Source organism: Phoxinus phoxinus (assembly GCF_949152265.1).
Source record: "Phoxinus phoxinus genome assembly, chromosome: 13".
NCBI lineage: Eukaryota > Metazoa > Chordata > Actinopteri > Cypriniformes > Leuciscidae > Phoxinus > Phoxinus phoxinus.
In genome coordinates, this window is record NC_136888.1 from 28,211,811 (window position 1) to 28,232,969 (window position 21,159).

At 37.5% G+C, this 21,159-nt stretch overlaps 1 protein-coding gene across 1 annotated transcript; it reads right to left on the reverse strand.

Annotated features, from left to right (window-relative positions):
* Positions 1-8,566: 8,566 nt before the first annotated feature.
* crip1 (cysteine-rich protein 1) lies at positions 8,567-13,773 on the reverse strand. Its single transcript, XM_079633389.1, has 5 exons — positions 13,548-13,773; positions 9,542-9,636; positions 9,261-9,318; positions 8,920-8,972; positions 8,567-8,827 (listed from the first exon to the last, which is right to left on the reverse strand). Exons 1-4 carry the CDS (start codon positions 13,585-13,587, stop codon positions 8,932-8,934), a joined length of 234 nt encoding a protein of 77 aa, XP_079489515.1. The 5' UTR covers positions 13,588-13,773; the 3' UTR covers positions 8,567-8,827; positions 8,920-8,931.
* Between the last annotated feature and the right edge of the window lie 7,386 nt (positions 13,774-21,159).

The window sequence follows — 21,159 nt, forward strand, 5'->3', positions numbered from 1 at the left end:
CCTACTCCAATTTTTATTTTATTTTAATTTATTCTCAGCGTCTTTGAACAAAAGTATTAGATAATCAACTTATGTTATGTTTTAGTGTAAGAACAAATGTGAGATCTGATGGTTGGCGAGTTTAAGGGCAGTTGCAAGCAGCTCTGGTTTCTATCTCTCTACTGGCCAAACACTTAAGCACTTGGCTTTGTCTCCATGGCAACAAAGAGTCTTCTTTTAAAGGATAGGCACCCAGGGGATTTCACAGCCAACAGTAACAGCTCCAATTATTGCTAATAACACAGAAGTGTGTGTGTGTGCGTGTGTGCGTGCGTGTGTGCGCGCGCGCGCGTGTGTGTGTGTGTGTGTGTGTGTGTGTGTGTGTATTTGCATGCGTGGTTGTGAGTAGTTGATGCACCAAAACAGTTTCAAACTCAAAGCCAAGTGAGAAAAAGAAGCCTCTTAGACTATTTAATGTCTTTTTTGTTATTTTAAAAAAATATATATATTATATATTCTTGTTCATATATGTGAAAAGACTGATTTGCTCTAATATGAAGATGTGGGCATTTGTTGAACGATTTAGCCAAGCTTTTTGTTATTATTGTTGTTATCGAGAGATGAATATTCAGAAATGACAGTGAAATTAATTTGGGGAATGTTGTAAGGGTGCACCTCCTGTTTCTGTCTTTCATTCAGCCAAGGGAAATTCTTCTGTAGAGGAGTATGAAAAAGGCTTCTATAACTGTATGCACACTTTCTATGCTATTTTCATATGGGCTTGTACACTAATGATGGCTGTGGAAAGGACTCTGAAGTGCTTTTTACTACAGTATAATTTATTGTGTTTCAGCTGTGTTTTTATCATGTTTTAGAATAATAAATAAGACAAAAAAAACACAATAAACATGACAATATTTGTAACAGTATTTGAGGAGGAAGAGTGTATTATAATTGGCCAAATGATGTCTAGAGGACACAAATAAAAAAGATCAAGATAATCATTGAGATGTTTTTATTCTATTTTTTTCTGCAGCACACTGAATGTCCACATGGTGGCATTGTTGTCTACATTATTTTTCACACTAGAAAAGCTACAGTGATCATATGAAAATATGAAAGTGAGAAAAAAAATCGTAAGAATGAAATTAATGAAGTATATAACCTGTTGCTTCATAAGAGAAAGTCTACATAAATGTGAAAATATAAATACAGTATAGCAAGTGAGGCTAATTTAAAAGTATGAATACATCATTCATTGGAAGTGTAACACGGGAAGTAATTTGTTCCAGAAACATTTTTTGTCATGCTGGTTGAAAGTCTCACATCCTGATAGCAATCACTAAGTTAAGTGTGGTGAAAATGTATTTATATGTAGCCTATATATATCTGTGAAAGGCATAGGACATAATGTTCTCTCATTCGGACCGAATGCAATGATACGATGTCCTACCTGCCTGCCAAGGTATGTATTTTCATACTTCTGTGCACCTTGCTCGTGCAGACATCACTCAACATCAGCACATTTCATGCTATGCATAATTTGACAGACATCAGACTCACTGAGCACCGCGACTCAGCAGCCACCTTTTACTGTTCCTCCTGAACTAAAACAAAGAGCTTATATGCTACTTTCACGACACAACTATAGGAAGAGATGGAAACCCGTGACTCGAATTTATGGTTTTGAATGGCACTATCAATGCCGAAATGAACCTGCAGCAGTCAGGTGATACAGGTCACTGCTCTTTGAGTTGTTTATGTTCATTATTAGTGTAATGTTATGTGCTTTGAGACATAAGGTAGTTTAACGCCTTCTCTAGTGACGCTTTTGTTTGCATCCTGTGTGTGTGTTTTGACGGTGGAATTGGAGGCTCTGAATGGAAGGTGAGAGAACTTATTTCAAAGCTAGCTTGCTATTGCTAGCCTCTCAGAAAATGGCCTAAATTTAAGTAGGTGCTTATGTCAAATAATTAAATGTTAAATGTAAGACTCACCAAATTAATCCCCGTTCCTTTTTGGAACAGAAAAATATTACATATAAGCAATGATGTATCAAAGGAGTTAATTTTACAAATCAAATGATAAGACTTTGGGGTGCTAAATTGCGTCTTGGTTTTTTTACTGATTTACTGGTTGCGTAAATTAGCATAGGCTATTCTTAACAAACTATGAATACAAAAAAAAAAATGCCATAAATTTCAGTTTACCAAAACAAGACACTGACATGGAAGGCTTAGGCCTATTAACACGTCAGAACCAGTTTAACTAACCAGATAAAATACAATACAGTAAAATAAAATAAAGAAATAAAACATTGGGGGGTGGAGGGCGTTGCATTTCGTACTGTATTTCTGAATAAAACAAAACTGTGTGTGTGTGTGTGTGTGTGTGTGCGCGTGTGTTTGCTCGGGATTTCTCTACCACTGGGTGGCGCCAATATCTGCCAAATAAACCTCCATGACATCTTGCAATCCAGTTGTTTCTGTTTCAAGCATCCATGCAGATGGAAACCAATTATGTAATTTTGTCCAGAACATTCAGATAGATAAACAAGATTCATCTTAAAATAAGTGCATATATGTGCAAACAAACAGAGTATTACAAACAAATATGTCATTTTATACCTTCAAATGAAAGGATAGGCCTACGTTTCAGAGAGCTGTATTTAGCCATGCGTGCGTATGAAAAGTCAGAGCAAACTTTTACTGCAAAACCAAAACCATTTGTCTTAACAAAGAAATGTTGAGAACACATAAACACCACCTGCACACTGACCAGAGCCACCAATCATACATCCACCACAAACTGAGGTTTGTTGACGCGATGATGAGAAACTTCTCGGAGGTGTGTTGATGTTGCTGCGGTTCTGTCTGTGCAGTTTCGGGGCTGTAGGTAAAGAACTGACTGATGTATTTAAAAGTGTGCACCAGGGGATTTTGGGAGAGACAAATGAGAACAGTGTGAGGTGGTTTCGTGCACATTCTCACTCCCTTTTCCACCCACTTGGAAGAGATGCAGAGAGAATATGGCCAACATAATCTCTGTAGAGAGAAGATTGCAGTTTTTCTTAGACAACATATGGAAGCAGTCAGAGATCAGAGGGGATCAGTTTTGTCTTATAGAAGGACACACAAAGGAGTCTGCAATGCAAACTTCAGGTAAAGTGTGTTTGGAGGAAATTCCACCAGGGCATTTGTAACAGATTTGATAGGTTTGTTCATTAATCAGATGGGGAGCCCACAAATCATGATTCCCATCGCTTCGGCCCGGATGTCCCTCGGGGCATGTTAAAAAAGACATCAATACAAGAGCGATGCTTAATGGCATCAGATTTAGTGGTCCTGTAATTTAGTGGAAAGTTGTGGAATCGCGTTTGAAGTGTATGGAGGAAGAGCTGCTTTAAATATATAAAACATGGAACAGATCCACTCCGCAGATGTTTGATGAATCTCCTGATGGGTGAATCTCACAAAAAAATATGTTTAGGTTCAATGCACTCTCATGGCAATTCATAACTGTTTTGCAATTTGACGAATTGGTGGCAAATTTGTATTCGTAAGATCTTTTTTGTAGATTTGCTTTTGAGTGTTGTATTTAGGGGTGGACTTTCATACGTTTTTCTAAAAATCATGTTTCAGTACAAATCAAATCGTACAAATTCATGTAAAATCACAGTCATATTTTCTTTTGAAATCAGGTTCCCAGGTCACATTTAGCTGAAGATCAAAAGAGAAATCAATGAGAAATTAGATCAAGAAAATGTATTTTGATTACCATTCAGATTTATTTATTTATTTATTTACAGTGGTTATTCTCATTACCATAATACAGTAACTTAGTAAAGATACAAAAATGTTTGAATGGAAATCAGCATAAAATTTGTACAACAAATATTATCTTTTTTTTAATACACATTATTGTACTAAGAATGAGATTTTTCTTGCAAATAATGTCACCATACAAAAAATATATATAGCCTATTTTAAATTTAAATAAAAAAAAGTCATATTTACTGTCTTACTTTTGACAGATTCTTTATTATTCACCTGTACCAGAAAATATCATATACACTATTGTTCTTCTAATGTAACATATCCACTAAATAAACAGTTTGTGTGTGTGTGTGTGTGTGTGTGTGTGTGTGTGTGTGTGTGTGTGTGTGTGTGTGTGTGTGTGTGTGTGTGTGTGTGTGTGTGTGTGTGTGTGTGTGTGTGTGTGTGTGTGTGTGTGTGTGTGTGTGTGTGTGTGTGTATAACCTCTCATAGTAATTAATTTAATAGACACATTGCATCATGGGGTAAAACTCCTCAGAAGGTAGTGGACCAGAGGGAAAGTCTTGCAGTTAAATTCCCTTTATATTTACAACTAGACCTACAATTATAGTGTAATTTGCACCGGATACCATCTTGTTTTAGCACTTTCTTAACAGAAGGGCCGTGTAAAAGACGATGGGAGGCTGCCTGCAGGGAGGAGTTCGGACTTGAATTTTATCTTTAATTTTCAGTCTAATGGACCCTTTTCACAGAAAGCGATGATGCGTTTCCACAGTTAATCTAGTATTTTTGTTTATATTTTCATTAAAAAAGATGTATGTACAATTAACTGTATTTTGTTATCATATATTATATACAGTACATATTATAAACAGTATAGTTTTATTACTATGGCAAAACATGACAGAGAACTGGTTAACGCTGCTGCGTGCATGTTTAATTTGCTATTAGAGCAAATGGAAACGCAAAAAAATTATAGCCTATTTGTTGTAGATTCTGTTAACCACTATAGAAGTTTTACCCAACTATGATTAGCCTACTTTTCCGCTTCTGAGAACCCCGGAAATGCGAAAAGAATCCATGACAACCATAATTTGTAACAGCCCTTTTCATTTATTATTTACCAACCTTACCAAAATATATTTTTACTCAAAATTCAATAAAAAATGCGAAGTAACCATCAGTAGGCCCATTTTTTTTGGTGATAACTCTGTCATTTATGTGGCATACTGATTGAAATATAGACCCAGTGTAGCTATAGGCTACAGTGTATAATGTGCAGTATTCTGTAAGTATCCTATATTTCAAACATATAGTCAAGCACTGCACGGATATTATCACATCCGGCCTCTGGGATTTTGCAGGAAGCCCACCCTGTTTGCTAATCAACACAATAAGAAAGACAGATGTGCAGCCCCTCACACCTCGCAGGTGCCCGTAGCTTCCTCTCTCACTCCACTCTTATTAGCTCACACTGACTGACTGACTCAGATGAGTCACATGATGAGAAATGTGCAGCTCATCGCAGCAGATTTCTTCCAGCCTTGCTTCGCCGTGTCTAAGGAGAGAGCAGTGAGTGAGTGAGGGTGGATACAATAAGATCAGACTGAAGGGACAGAACATTTAATTCAACAAATATTATGTTGTGCCAAAAGAGACGAGGACCAGATTCAACATCAGACCACAGGTTCTCCCTCATGTCACTTTCTGGCAGGGCTGTCTGCTATCAATAGAACTCTGTTGTACTTTCTCGGACAAATTCATGCGCTTGAAAGATTTATTTGGAAAACTGTTTGGAAAATTCATTCCATGTTTAATGGTCAGCTTCTCTGAGCTCTGCACAATAAAAGTAATCACACAGTAATCATGTCTGCTTTTTATATCATTGTTGACGATTAAGATTTAAATACATAACATCTTGTAATCCCAACAAAAAAATCGTAAGAATTTTACTAATATCTCTTATACTCTAATGCCATTATATTACTCAAACAAGTATTAAACTTTGACATGTATGATACTTCAAATCATTGATGTTGTTCAGAAGAGGTGTGCTATTATTTTTCTAATTAATCAGACTTATGCTTTTGGCTTCATGGATGATAAAACAGGCAAAAATCTATATATTTAGGCTACGTGAGCCATATAAAGAGACCAGAATTTCAGATAGACTTTGAAGTGGATCCTTTCGACTTGGGCCACCTAACAACTGCTTACAAACATGCTAACAAACACTCCCAACGCCTTAGCAACCCCATAGCAACATGGTAACAACCACTCAGGAGTGCAGTTCCCAAGAGCATAAAGTTATAAGAAATACTTCACTTAAAAATTAAAATTCTGTCATCATTTATTCACCCTCAAGTTGTTTCAAACCTGTATTCATTTAATTCTTCTGCTGAACACAAAGGAAGATATTTTGAATAATGTTGGTAACCAGACAGTTGATGTACCCCCACTGACTTCCATAGTATTTTTCTTCCTTTGTGTAAAAAAATATTATTGTAACCAGTGGCAGATTATTGCAGTACAGGGAAAACACTAAAACTAAAAAAAGACATTTGTAGGGAAATGCTTTGTAAAAAAGGCCCATTTGAGAAACCCAAAGGAAAATAAGTAGGCTAGTGTGCAGTGGTAAAAATGTCATTTTTAATATAGAGGATAAGCTAAAAAATGTGCTGGAAATGGTATAGTACTATTACTTGTACCATGTAGTTGGCTACAAACTTTATATGAATTCCATAACTCGTGACTCGAGCATCTTAATAACACATAAAACTGCAGTGTTATTCTTGGGCAAATGTAATAATCCCCTTTGGTCTGTTGTATTGTACTGCTTTGCCCATTTAAAGTCACTTTCACCAAAGAAAACTTGAAAAATATCCATAAAACCGTTGTCATAAAACCGTTGAAGGAAACTGTGCTGCCGTTGCAACCCAGATGAGTGAAGAAAGCGAGGCCATGCAAATTTAGATTAATTTTCAGTTTCTCTATTTGAGTATGCAATTTATTATGCCGGTGTATCGCAGATAATAGCTCCACAGCAGTTTCCGTTCTGATTTTGCATCTACAAATCTAAAATATCCTTCCTGTGGGTTGCAAGCGTGAGGGGGTGTGTAACCTGCACAGCTGCGTGATCTCAATTATATTGCTATAAAAATAGATGTATTTCAGCATGTGCTCATGCTTTCAATGCTTCTTTCTCTGAAAAATATTTTAAATAGCAATGCGGGGAACAACCCTTTCTGTCTGTCTCATTCTTTCATTCCAGATCTCACCATGATAAAGGATCGTTGTTCAGGGGCAAATGCTAAAGAGAGACATGCTGAGCCTTGGCCAAGTCACTGTTGGTTTTTGTTTGTGTCTGTTACCATAGCGAGCGACTGCTGTCCTCTGACCCGCCGCCAGCAGCCGCTCTGTGTCGGATGGTGGGAAGGAGTTGAAGGGGTGTAGGCACACAAGTCAAACAGTCACAGACTGGAAGTGACACTCCCTTTTGAAGCCAGTCACCTCGAAATGTATGCGAGATTCAGCATGTGTTCATTCTGGTATGTTACCATATAAGGGCATTCTAAAAAATGCAATAGTTACCGATTAACCCTTCAGGCAGGGTCTGTTTCCTGGTCTGCCATGATTTGGAAGTGGCTGTACTCTGAGGCATTGCTCTAAATTAACACTGCTTGTCTGCATCTGTTTCATGTTTCTGTGTCAGTGATGATTAGTTTTTCAATAAAAAGCTTAACATCTGTTGGCTCCTCTCAAAGTGGAAATTGCTCTGTTAAAGAGCCATCTTGTATGGTGGGGCGAAGGGGGCAATATTAACACTCGCCAAGTGCCAAATAAAATAATAATAAATCGTCAGTTGGCCGGTGGTCTAAAGCTTTTCTAGGACCCTAGAACCCATTTTTTTCTAGGACCCCATTTACATGGACCCTAATAATCCTTTTGTAACCACCTCGTCAATCGGAATGGATTAGCCAAATCTTGTAAGATGTGAATTAAAACATTTCTAATCAGTTCGATAGGAAATGTAAACCGAAACTGGTATGTGCAATGACATAAAAATAGCGTAATGAGTCACGGAATGAGTTGTTGTTGAACGCATATAGGCTTCGAAATCACAGTACTCATAAAAGAGCAGGAAAAAAGTACCTGGATAACCTACTACTTCTGGCAAGATTCTGAAGTGTGCGTATGATGGACACTTTAATAATCCTATGAGGCCACGGGAGAGGATTTGTGAATGGCGGTGAAGCAAAGCAACTGACGCTGGCAGGTCACATGATAATGACAACGTGGCGAATGAAATACGCACATTCCTTGTCTTCAGACTCTCATCCACAGACGCCCTGTTTTGGGGCGTTTTTACTGCATAATTAATATAAGTAGCATTGCAGAAGCTTTGTGTGCTTGACGTCCCCTGATTAGGACCCAAAATGAATTGATATTAAGTCTGCTTTTTAAAACAAAGAAAAGAAGCAGTGGTAGGAGAATGGTGAGTAGGTGCCAACAGCGGGGAACTCCATATTTGTGCAGTGTCTGTGTGTCAAAAGATCAATGATTCTGATTTAAAGCTTGTGACATATAAATGCACACATCAACCCGACTTTATTTAGCGTTCATGTAAACACTATGTTCAGATTCATCAATCGGAATGATTTCAAACAAAAAGTGTCCATGTAAGCGTAGCTATTGTCAAAAGGATAATAAATAAATAAATGCAAAATTGTGTTTCATGGATGGACTTATAATATATAGGATTTATAATATATTTTATTTCATTTGAGGAAAAAAAATGTGAGGGACAAGTAGAGGTTTAAAACATACATTTAATGTATAATGTTCAGTTTAATTATTAAGGGGTCTTTAGTACCCCCCAATGATACATCATTGTGTGCTGCTATAGCAGACAACATAAAAAAAACAGATTATACAAATTAGTACTTTCTAAAAAATGGCATGGCTTGGTCATTTTGTCTTTGGTTTAACAATATGTGGATAAAAATAGTGGCAAAAAAAACTAAAAAACTAAAATCGAGCTCCTAAAAACAAGCTTATGGAGTGAGAAAAGCCTGTAAATGGAAAAGAAGAATACAGTTAGCGCATGTCACGTCATCTACTTTAAGTATAGGTTAAATGTATCATTTTTATTTTGTAAACTCACCTGTGCAATTGCCTATTTAAATGTGTGGCTCTCAGCGCCGCCACGTCCAAAACCTGAGGGCAAAAAGAGAATTAAAATTAAACATTAGACACGAGAATTAAAAACACACAAAAAAACTCTATGGATCAGTGTAAGGGAGACATTTGCATTAAGTACCACTGGATAATGCAAGAAATTTGAATAAATTCATGAGATGAGAGATTGTGGTCAAGTACTGTCCCACAGCTGTCCCCATGCAGGTCATGTGCTAATGAGGTAAAGCAGTAGTCTATGTAATGTGATACTCTAGTTTAACAGTTACCCTATACAGCACAGTAAAATGATGCATTGTAGAAACGTACCTTTAGGTCCAAAGAGTGCAGCGTAGCATGGGTTGTTACAATAGGGCTTCCCCTCATGCTGTGAGGTGAAACACATTAGTCAGTACATTAACGGACTTGAACGGGGGCCATTATGCAAGACCTTCCTCAAGACATAATACCCTGACAGCCCATCCCCCTGAAGTGTTTATGCAAGGTAAAAGTATGCCAAAAGTTAACTGGACTCCATTAAGTCTGCCTGGAACAGTAATCTGTCCCAGTAAGAGGTTGGCAGTACGTGAGTAGTTCTGCTACTGACTTACCTCTGCATGCGAGCCAGCCGACAGGGTCTTGCTGCATTTCTCACACTTCAGACACGGTCTATGCCAGTCTTTGCCAAGTGATGACACTCTCTCCGCTGAAACATTAATGATAAACATAATTGATTCATAAAACCACATAAAAATAGGCCAACATGGATATATTTCTGCAGAATTGCAGTGTACATTATTTGCTAAATTTCCCAGCCCCTAATTGTTTATTTGTTAAATTTTTATGCATTTTGTAGACGCTTTTAACCAAAGAGACTTACATTGCATTTCGAGGTAAGCTATATTTTTATAAATTCCCAGGGAATTAAATATTTGGCTTTAAAGGTGCCAACCCCTTCCCCCTCTAGTGATGCCAGTTCTTAGCCAAAATATGTAAATTGTTTAATAAATATTTAAATGGATAGTTCACCCAAAAATGAAAATTAAATTTTCATTTACTCACACTTTTGTTGTTTAAAACCTCTGTGACTTTCTTCCATTGAACACAAATGATATTTTTAACGTCTCAGTGACTTTTTCTGACTTATAATTAGTGAAAGTCAATGTAGTTCCGTGCTGTTTTGGACCCCATTGACTTCCATTGTATGGACAAAAACAGTTAATTCTTCAAAAGATCTTCTGTTCTGAAGTAAGACAGAAAGTCAAACCGGGTTGGAACAACATGAGGGTGAATGAAAAATGACTGAAGAAAATTGTTTTGGGTGATCTCTTTAAATATTTAATAAATTATTTCATATTTTTGGTTGAGAATTGGAATCATCGGTGAGAATAGGAGATTTATTTAACACAGTTTAACGTTTAAATCCATTTATCTGAAGTGCAAAGATTTCCTCTAAAAAGTCAATGCAGAAAATGTTTGCTTTAAGCCAGTTTATGACCTCATCGACAACTTAAAAGAATCTAAATGAGCACTCATTAGCCGTAAAGTTGTTTTAACAAAAGAGTCAGGGGAATACATAGTCAATCAGGCATGGGAAAGTGAGTTGATTTGCAGCCATTATGTAGTCCAGTTAAAGTCATGATGAGCTTTTAATGTCAAAAAAGCTCAAACTGAAGTCTCAAATCTGTCAGATTTTCTCTGCAGTCCAGCGCGCTACAAGTCTTGTCAGATTATTGTTTTTCTCGGCTCACAGCAGATAAAGTCATGACGGCGAGAACATGGGTGGGTGTGGACGCTGTATGCGGGACACTCCCAGAGGAATTCATTCCTCCCTTTCCCTTTAAAATGTCCATAAAGAAGTCTTTATCTGCAGCCCTCAGCAGAAAGATTTCTCCAAACAGCCCTCATGATGAACCTCATAAAAGAAGTGGGAAGGGAAGACAAAGTCATGCATGCTCAGGCGTCTCCGGTTAGGGGAGGTGCTCGATCGGGTCTTTTACGAGGGAGGTTTTGGGCAAGCATCTATATCTCATGGTCTGAAAGCATGACCACTCTGAAATATGTCAGATTTATGGCTTCAAGAGAAGAGCTTTGTTTGAGCTTTTTTGGCATGCAGAAACCAAAGGATGGACAAAGAGCAGATTAACAGTTCCCATCTGTGACATACATGTGAAAAATGTGATGAGGTGCTGGCAAAGACCCCAGACACCAATACTTCATGCTTTATGTAGTAGGCAGAGTGTTGAAGGATTACACATAACACTACATAATTCCCATTGTTATGGACTACTGTGAGCTGCTATAATTATATACAACAGCTGTAATAAGAGTCATACTCAAGTCAGTCACACTACGGTGGATGACACAGGAAGCTCTTTTGTTTAGTACTGGACTGTGAACTCATGATCCAGACATACTGGGAGAGAATCAATGGTCCATGTGAGAAAGAACATTTTTTAAAGGACAAACAAGGCCGAAAGGAATTCACCAGGATGGGTTTGGGCCCTTGCAGTGCTGCCAAGAAATAGTTTGGTCATCTGAGCCACACCTAAGACAGTAATTACTTAACTTCCCTCAGTCAAATACACAGAAGACACACTAATCTCTCTCTCTCTCTCTCTGTTAATGCTCGTTATCAATGCAAAGTGTCCTAGACTGGGTGTAAAGTCTACAACACAGAGATTTGTAATCTGCAGCTGAATTACTGCCATCTTTCTTTATTCTGCATGTTTTTTCCCATATAAATGGAGAAACTGTTTCTCATGCTCAATGAAAGAGGAAGTGATTGGGGAAAAAAACATGTTCAATAATAGTAGTAATAAAAAAAAATTACAATTATCATTATTAATATTATTTAATATCTTATTTTTTTTAATGTGTTTTTTTTCCCCCAATTATTGGGAGACATTTTTTTTTTCTCAGAATAAACATTTCAGAGTAGCTAAAATTAATATATTCCCACTCAGAATTGAAACTATCAAAACTTTGCTCTGTTTGTTTAAGCTTCCCGACCAACCAGACAGAGCAACAGTGACTCATACCAATTGTGTGATTTTGGGGCGGGACTATTTGTTTGACTGACCAATAGGAGAGGTTTGAGGGGAGTGTTTGGGACACCTTTTTCAAAACTGTCATTATTTTTAATGTTGATTAAAAAAAAATGACACACTTTTCCTATAAACTTGCAAGTATTGTAATTAAAACAAATCTGTGAAAGCGAACCACAAAAATGAGCGTGTCTGAATCGTCAGTGCCTTATTTGAATTAGTTGAATTATGCCATACTTTTGCATATAAACTGAAATTACACTTCGGAACACCCACTTTTTATTTGCAGTTTTGGAAAAGCTGGAAAATTATGTTATTTTGATTATACCAGTATCTAATCTCTATCTTATATCTTCATGGTGGATTTTCTCTTTCCATTGTAAATGCTTCCATACGAACATTAAATAAGCCCGAGTGAAGAAAGACCAGCACCAGCCACATGAGGCAGTTTTGTATGATAGAAAAGTTACAGATTTAGAGAACATTAGAAGTGAACAGGATGGATGGATGGTGTGAGATGCGGTATGAGGGCTATATCTTACTTCAGAGAAAATGTAAATTATATAAATACCAGATTAAACTTTTAATGAAATGCTGGCTTTGACATTTGTTTCAAAGTGAATGAAAACATCGGTAACTACACTGCTGGAAACCTATACCACAAACAGCCTGGCATGTTTATATTGGCTACAAATGTTCAGTAAATAGCAAAGAAGAAAAAAGAAGTAGAATGGTCTGGACAAAACCCAAGCCCAGACTTGCAGTATGAGAGAGCCTTAGTGGAGAAGCTTGGCATGCTCAAACCATGTAAATATCACAAATTAATTTTCCATACATACATTTACCATATTATTTGCCTGTAATTCTTCGTCACAGATACATATCTGATTTCCTGGATGAATCGGAGCCAATAATAGCCTAAAGTTCTTTAAACCATTGTCTTGTTGCCTTCGTACAGAAGTTATTCAAATAGTTTGTTTGAATACACAATGCAAAAAGGTTACTTTACAATGTAAAGCCGAATTTGACTTTGTCATTTGCATAGTTAGCCTTGGCTGTGCTGCTGACCCCTCTCTGGTATTTATGTTATTATTATTTCTTTATTATTGTAAATATAAATAATGTAAATTACACATTCAAAGTATGATATATTTTCAGTTTTTCAAAACTAATTTAAGATTTAGTCTAACCACCCTACAACAACATACAGTACTACCCAACACTGTGCAACTCTCTATTATATTTAAAATGGTTTATTCAAACTTTTTTTCTATACTGTATTCTTCATGACTGCTTTATTGCTGCAAACAAGTCTGCACAAGCTATTTTGTAAAGGCTGTTTTGCAAAAGTTTCAAGCAGGAAATAGTGTCCACATGCATCAGTCAGTTGACATCTCTCTTCCTGATTAATCCCTCGTGCAGTTGCATTCAAACTAGTTTACACATTCATTTAAACATTAATAATAAATTATACAACAACACAGCAGTGTACTTTGACCTTCTTTCATACTTTTCCTTAAAGTAAAACAGTAGACTGTATGTAAATATGAATATTTCACAGGAGTCTTACCGAAGTACACTTCCTTCTCGCACTTTGGGCATTTAGGCATGTTTGCGGTGATTTAGTTCCTCGGAGGAGAAAAGTCCAGCTTGAATAGAGTTGAGATGGAGTCCACCTGCACACAGCCACGCCTTTGGTGTGAGACTTTCTACTCTGCAGCCTTATTTATACTGTGGAAATAGTTTGCACACGGTCACGGAGAGAGCGAGAGAGATAGAGCGGGAGCGCGCGTGTGTGCGTACATGAGAACGCGCCTTGATTCATCTAGATATACTCTTCGTGGTTTTTACTCTGTTCATTCTGTAGGCTATGTATTTGGCTTTTAATTAGTTTGCAGAGAGAATACAAACACCGGAGATGCATTGCGTGTGTGAATAACCTCAGGTTTGCGCTTAAAGCAGATGAGTTCTGCTTGTTTGAAATGAAGATGGAAATGTGACACAGAGTAGAAATATGATCCTGTACTATAGGTACAAACCTTCATTCCATTCAGAACGATTCTTTTTCAAAAGAGACCATGCTGAACGACGCATTCATAATCAAACAGCCATGTGGAACGTTGGTGGCCACCTGATGTCATCAAAACACTATTTTGTGTTTTTAAAATAGTTTGTAGAATGTTTGTTTTTACACAGAATAGTCAGAGACAAAAGCACATTTACTAGGCTACTTTCTCATTCATTAACTATTATGAATGTGGTGCATTAGATAACTGTCTTTGGGTATATTTTGTGAATGCCTATGCGTGTTAACATTTAGTAACATCAGTAGGCTATTTGATAGATAAAATATTTCCTGAGAGGATATAGGTGTGTCTCGACTCTGCCCAACCCCTGGATTGATAAAATGCACCATGGCAACTGCTCAACATGTTTTGAAGAGTAGCGAAATACATCATTGATGTACAAAATCGAGTGCCATTGATGTATCAATGACATTGATACATCATTGATACATCATTGATACATCAATGACGCACGCACGCACGCACGCACCCACGCACGCACGCACGCGCGCGCACACACACAAACACAGTTTGTTTTGCTGTGTGTGCTCTTGTTAATGTGATTTATGAGGACACAAAGTTGTATAATGACATGTGTATTACACTGGTATTACAACTTAAACGTGGTTTATGAGGACATTTCATTAGTCCTCATAATTAGCTTAAAAAACATAAAAAACAATGTTTTATTAAAAATGTAAAAATGCAGAATGTTTCCTGTGATGGATAGGTTTAGGGATAGGGGCAGTGGGATAGAATACAGTTTGTACAGTATAAAAACCATTACGCCTATGAAATGTCCTCACAAGTACACACACACCCACACACCCACACACATACATGCGCGCACACACACACACACACACACACACACAGAGAGAGAGAGAGAGAGTTTAACCAGATGAAATGACATGACACATTGGGTCTGGATCTATTAATTTATTAAAAAATATTAAAAAAAATTTAATTCATACATGCAGTGGCTTTCATACACCTGTACTATGATCAACACGTTTCTGAATTAAAATCCACTTCTATATTTCCTCATAAAGTAAAAAATACCAGGGCGATATCCTGATTTAATAATGAACTGATAAATAAATATTTTATAGGTATTTTCAGAAAAAAAAAATGAAGCAGTTTTTTAATATTAATAATATTTGAAAGAAATCTGTTCAGGTTGTGCAACCAACATGAAGAAAGCCATAAAACTGATATGATATCACAATCATATTTACTGTAACTTTGTGTCGAGGTCAATAAGCTTCTTAGAATATCAGAACATTATGGTATTTTTATTTTTTATTTATTACTTTTATGTGTGCACTCACATTTTAAAAATCCCCAAACTTTAATTTAAATTTAATGTCGACATTAAACGAAAGTTGAGTCTTTTCTTTCCTATTGTGACGTATATAAGTGAAACGCATACATAGTTTGTGCACGAATAAATCAATTATAATAAGCACTGCAATATTCAATAAAAGAATTGTCTATTTTGCTTTCATGACTTTAACATGAAAAACAAAGTGGTCACAGACTGTTGGACACCACTGTAATATATTGTAAGTTTGTGCACTGAATAAGAATATATGCTGAATATGTATGCTGAATATGAATGATTCTTGTGCCACAGTATGTGTATATAGCTGCAACCCTCTCTCTGTCTCTTCTTTCCTGTGTTTGATTTATCTTGACAGCTCTACCCTCATCTAATCCATCAGCAAGCTCCCAACTATCATGCCACCCGTGTTTACCCAGTCATGGCCACTGTTTCGTCTCAGCAGGCTCCAACTGCCAGCAAACAACCCACCCGCCGTTTCATCTCCAGCAGGCCTGTGGAACTGCAGTCCTGTTCACTGGGCTTTCCCAGTGTTACACTGTGAGGTTCACCATCAAGGCTTTTCCACTGATCTTCATTTCCTCCCTCTGTTGACAGTAGATCCAGCAATCCATGCTGAGAGACACATTTTCCTGCCAGTCTCTTCCAGCTCTATTATCATTGTCTGCTTACCATCACCAAAAGCGTTATCTGATCTGGACACCCTCATTGCTCGCTTCCCCCAACTGTTTATTTTTAAACGATGCATTAAGCTTGAAAATTTGTAGATTAAATCATCATGGACTTGCCTTGTGTTTTTACTTGACTGTCACATAAAAACAGAGACATAAGTTAGAACAGCGCTCCTCATGAAAGAAGTTGCTAAAGGCCATTATTGTTATCGTTCACACCATAGACCTTATTCAGAGCAGCGCCATGACAGGTATGAAAGCAAGGAATGTTTTCAATGGCATTCGCTGTAAAAAGCTAAATAAAGCTCCCTGATTACTTATAATTTTCCACAGCTCATGTGTCTGGAGTTTTTTGTCAACTGAAACTCATTGGAAAGATATTTTTGCAATGTTTCGTCAGCAATCCAAAAACATTCAATAACAGTACAACCCACTGAAAAGATGGCTTTCATTCAAAGATGGCGCTGCTGTGAATAAGGTCTATAGTATACCTTTTAAAAAAAAGATGGACAGTGTGTCTCCACTTTCTTCCACTGTGATATCCCAAAACATCGGGGATATTGCCAATTACGTTGTTCAGAGTCTGCACTCAATCGCACGCACATGTGAATCATGCCCTTACACGCCGGTTTTATAGCATCAATTAATTCAATAAACCAAACCTATTCGAAAAATGAACATAATATGATCTATACTGCAGCCAGCCACCAGGGGTGCGATCATAATGCTTTGGCTTCACTTTTCAGGACTTGTGCGGCACACTTGGTTTACACCAAGAACGATAACTAAAGATAACTATAACGATAACTATGTTAGCATCCACACCAACGCACAATAACGTTCTGTTTATTCTAAGCGCGTGCTACAGTTACGTCATCTGCCGCTTAAATGCTTTTAAAAAAGTAAAGCAGGATGGATTCTCATTGGCTGTCACTGTTTTTATTGTTCATCAGCTAGATTTTTTTTTTTGAGTGGAATCAACTGAGTCTGTCCAACATGTGATGATGGATTGTTATCCATATATGAAAACGAAAGAAAGGAATTAAAGAAGTACTTGGCAAATTGAAACTAAACTTCACTTTAAAAAAACACCCTTGGAGCAGCATTGAGGAAAATATATACACTGTTAATTACTTTTTTTTTTAAAGAAACAGGCCTGGGGCCCTATCTTGCACCCAGCGCAATTGATTTTGTTCACCGACGGATGTATCATTCCTATATCTTTCATTGTGGTGCTCATGAAGATGTGAAAACATAGGAATAAATCTAGCTTACACATTTACCCAAATTATTCAGGCTAATTGTAGTAGTAATGTAGGATCAAACCTGTTTGATCAATAGTGGCAAGACACAGGTATATAAGGACATCTGACAAAGTGTGTTGTCCGTCAAGAACCAGGAAACAAAATTCTGAAGACTGTGAAATCACAGTAATCATCATGTAAGTTGCGTTATAAGTCCGTTATAATAGCAATCCGCAATGGAACAAGCCCGCCTGCTCTTAAAGGGAGTGTGAGATGACGCTCTGATTGGTTTATTGCACGTTACGCCCAAACCACACCTATGAGTAATGTAGCGACTTCAGACCAACCCATTTTAGATTTGCGTCGGGCGCAAGAGTAATTTATCCCGCCGGCATGATAGCAACAGCGCCCGAGATCCGCGTTTCAGATCATTAAAATAGGGCCCCTGATGGAGTGAGTATAAAAGTAAAAAAAATATATATATATTAAATATTATTATTCCCCTTCCCCCTCATCCAGCCAAATTTTCGGATCAACACTCCGGTCCAGTAGGTGGCAGTAAAGCACCTATAAGCTGGTTTGCCAACCGCCAAAAAACCCCCCCAAGAAATCATTTTAAAATTGATTCCAACTTTATCATTCATCTGTGTCGTTAGTTGTGGTGTGTGGACTGCTATTCTTTAAAATTTAGATTTTTTCTTTAACTATATTTTTATAGTTATTATTATAGTATTGTACTTGAACTGGCCTTAACTCTGGAACTGGAAAAATTCCAGACATTATATTGAAAAGTGCTGAGCTCCAGCCGCGCTACTGAAAATACAGTAAGTTAACAGAGTTGCTTATTCCAGTCAGTTACTCCGCAACACTGCATCGGTCAATGGTCAAAACATTCATACATCTCAGAGGGAGCACTATTGTAATCCGTCTGGCAGCCAATATTTGGCATTAGCAAACTGCCGTGGTTCACAGATCATTACTCCAAAATGCTTCTCTTATAAATAACTTGATTTCCTGGTGTTATTCACTACAAAACGTGCAGCATATCATATTTTTGGCATAATCGCAGATTGTTTTGTAGCGTAGTGGGCTATTTGTGGGAGCCCAATGCCAGTTCGATAGATCAGGGTGTATAAAAGTGAGAGAGAGAGAGTGCAGTGAAAACAAACACAGACGTCTGTGATTAGGCAATCAGGATCTGTGGAATAACAGTTTTCTGGACTGAACTCATCACTGCTGAACACAAAGGGAGGGCCGGGATTCAAGCAATGTGTTCTTTTTGTGAGCTGAGAACAGACGAAATGTCATTGCTTGTCAATGAGTCAAAGATGAGGAGGACACACACACACACACACACACACACACACACACACACACACACACACACACACACAAACACACAGAGAGAGAGAGACGGTCTACAGACCTTGAGGGTGATTCTTTTATTGCCCTTTACTGTTGCATCACATGTACACACAGCAATGATGATGTCAATATGGGTGGGTGGACATGTTGCTATAGTAACTCTGTTATGGGTGAGTTTGTACCCTTGATTGACAGATTTCTTTTTCTTTCTAGCTGAAAGATTTTTATGTCCCTCTCAACACGTGATGTTGAAAAAATAAAATCACAGACATGTTATTCATCCACTTCACATTAACAACGTCATCATTCTATTCATCTCAGGCTTACTGTACTAGCTACAACACCTTCTCACGTACGATCATTTCATCAGTTACATGTCAATACAGTTAAAAATGTTTATCTTGGAAAAGTTTCAAGATGGTTCACACAGTCACAGGATTATTTAACTCATACTTGTCAACCCAAGTTTAAGTAAAATTACATATTTCTCTTTGTAATGTTTGTGTTTCAGCCCTAAAGTATATGTTTATTTTAAGAAATAGCGTGAATAAAACAAGATTAAATTAGAATAAAACAAATATTCAAAATATGCAGACATAATCGGTTCACTTGGGACTGGTTTAAATGTGATAATCTCAAACGATCATCATTAAGCTTCAGTTTTGGTGTGGCACAACATGGAAAGAATACAACTGTTTTCTCAAAAAGGAGAAAAAAAAATAGTTTCCTTAGCAACCGGCTGTTATTTGTCATAGTTTACTTCCTGTGCCATGGTAACAAGAAATAAAACAGGATATGATGAGCTTGCATGTGTTATGAAGAATTTAACAGTGTTGCAAGCCGTTGCACTGCATGGCAAGGCAATTGTATCATCCCATGTCTGTTTTTATTGCTAGACAAATATTTAAACGTTATCAAGTTAGACAGCATAATGTATTTGACTAGCCTACTGTCGTTTGTTAACTAAATGGCAAGCATGTGTTGCATTAAGTTTATGCCAGAAAACTGACACCCTTAGAAGCAAAGAAAAAAAGAAAGGAAAGAACTGTTTGTTTCCTTGCACTTCCTGTGTAATTATTGTGAGATTTGACTTATCACAGTCACATACTTTGTGCAGGAGTTTCACATTTCCCCTTATTTACTACCACTAAAACTTTATGGCACTGAGCTGTTCATGATTTGGCACCAGTTTGGCATTAAACGCCCGTGTTTCATGCTGGGGTGTTATTGGCATTTCTTTTCCAAGGTAACTGTTGCCTGAGCTGATGAGGATTTTTCCAGTATAATGGGCAAATGTTGAGAGAGAGCATGTCAGATGAAGCTGAGAAGTGTGATATAATCACTGGCAGATAGACACCAGCTGGGCGAGAACGAGAAGCGAGTCCCTGCTGGCCTTCAGCAAGCTTTAGTGCTCGACACAACGCTCGGGTTAATGTAACTGGGTCATCCTACAGAACGTCATTAACGTGTAAAATTAACAATGAATATCTGATGCAATTTTTGCTGTCTCTGTTGCTTACATTATTATAAATAATCAACAACAACAAAAATCTTTTGTCTTTCATCATGAGGATGTGGGAGAGTTTCCCCAAATGCATCTGACAGTTATTCAACGCGCTGAGTATAATCCCTCCCAACAGCACAAATCTGCAAAACGGGTGTGGTCTCAAGGACACATGATGCAACTTATCAAGGGCTTCATTGGTTGCACCAGGTTTGAACACATGAAATACCTGAACTGGCTAGGTTTGTTGAGTGTCACGTTTGACTGCATGCTCGAAAAATGGCTAAAGAATTGTCTAAAAAGTTAAGCGAACATATCATCGCCCTTTACAAACAAAGAACAGGATAAGTCACTAAATGGAAATAGTATTTTGAACTAATTGGGCTCTCCAGCGCCTCGCTTTTTTAAATGCGTGTTGCATCTACGGTAGCCGTTATATGCCAAAAAACTATGACAGGATGTCTTCTAATAGCACTTCATCGAGTTTTCGTTATTTCAAACAAACTGCAACTTGACACAGAAGAAAGCAGGCAACTTCAGCGTCTCTTTTGAAATCTTTCTTCTGCATTAGCTCTTTCCACCTGGAAAAAGCTATCCCGACATTAACTCTTGTTTTTTTAAATCTCCGGTCACGTTTCCTTTTACGGTCTATTTTGGACTTTTTTTGGCGATGAGGATTTCTTCTCCTGTGGCTCGGCATATGTATGGTCCTCCATTATAAATAACAGTGCAATGCAGCCTTTTGAACTTGCCGGGGCAGTTTCAAGCGTCCCTCTCTGCTATTATAGTTTTTCAAGATGGAGGAACTACATGGAAGCCTCCGTGGACCTACCCGTCCTATGTATATAAAGATAATAAATTCTTCGTTTACGAGGATAAGTCAGATCATTGGCATTTGTACACCATTGAGGACATATTTATGATAATAAAATACCTAAAAACCTACATATTGTCCCTTTAAAGGAACAGTGGTTGCACTAACTGGACGGG

Bases quoted from the DNA above. Each gene is read 5' to 3' on its own strand.
- crip1 (XM_079633389.1), bottom strand. From the start codon at position 13,587: ATGCCTAAATGCCCAAAGTGCGAGAAGGAAGTGTACTTCG. The intron at 9,637-13,547 runs GTAAGACTCCTG...TTAATGTTTCAG, and splicing joins CGAGAAGGAAGTGTACTTCG to CGGAGAGAGTGTCATCACTT. The intron at 8,973-9,260 runs GTACGTTTCTAC...TTTTGCCCTCAG, and splicing joins TGCACTCTTTGGACCTAAAG to GTTTTGGACGTGGCGGCGCT.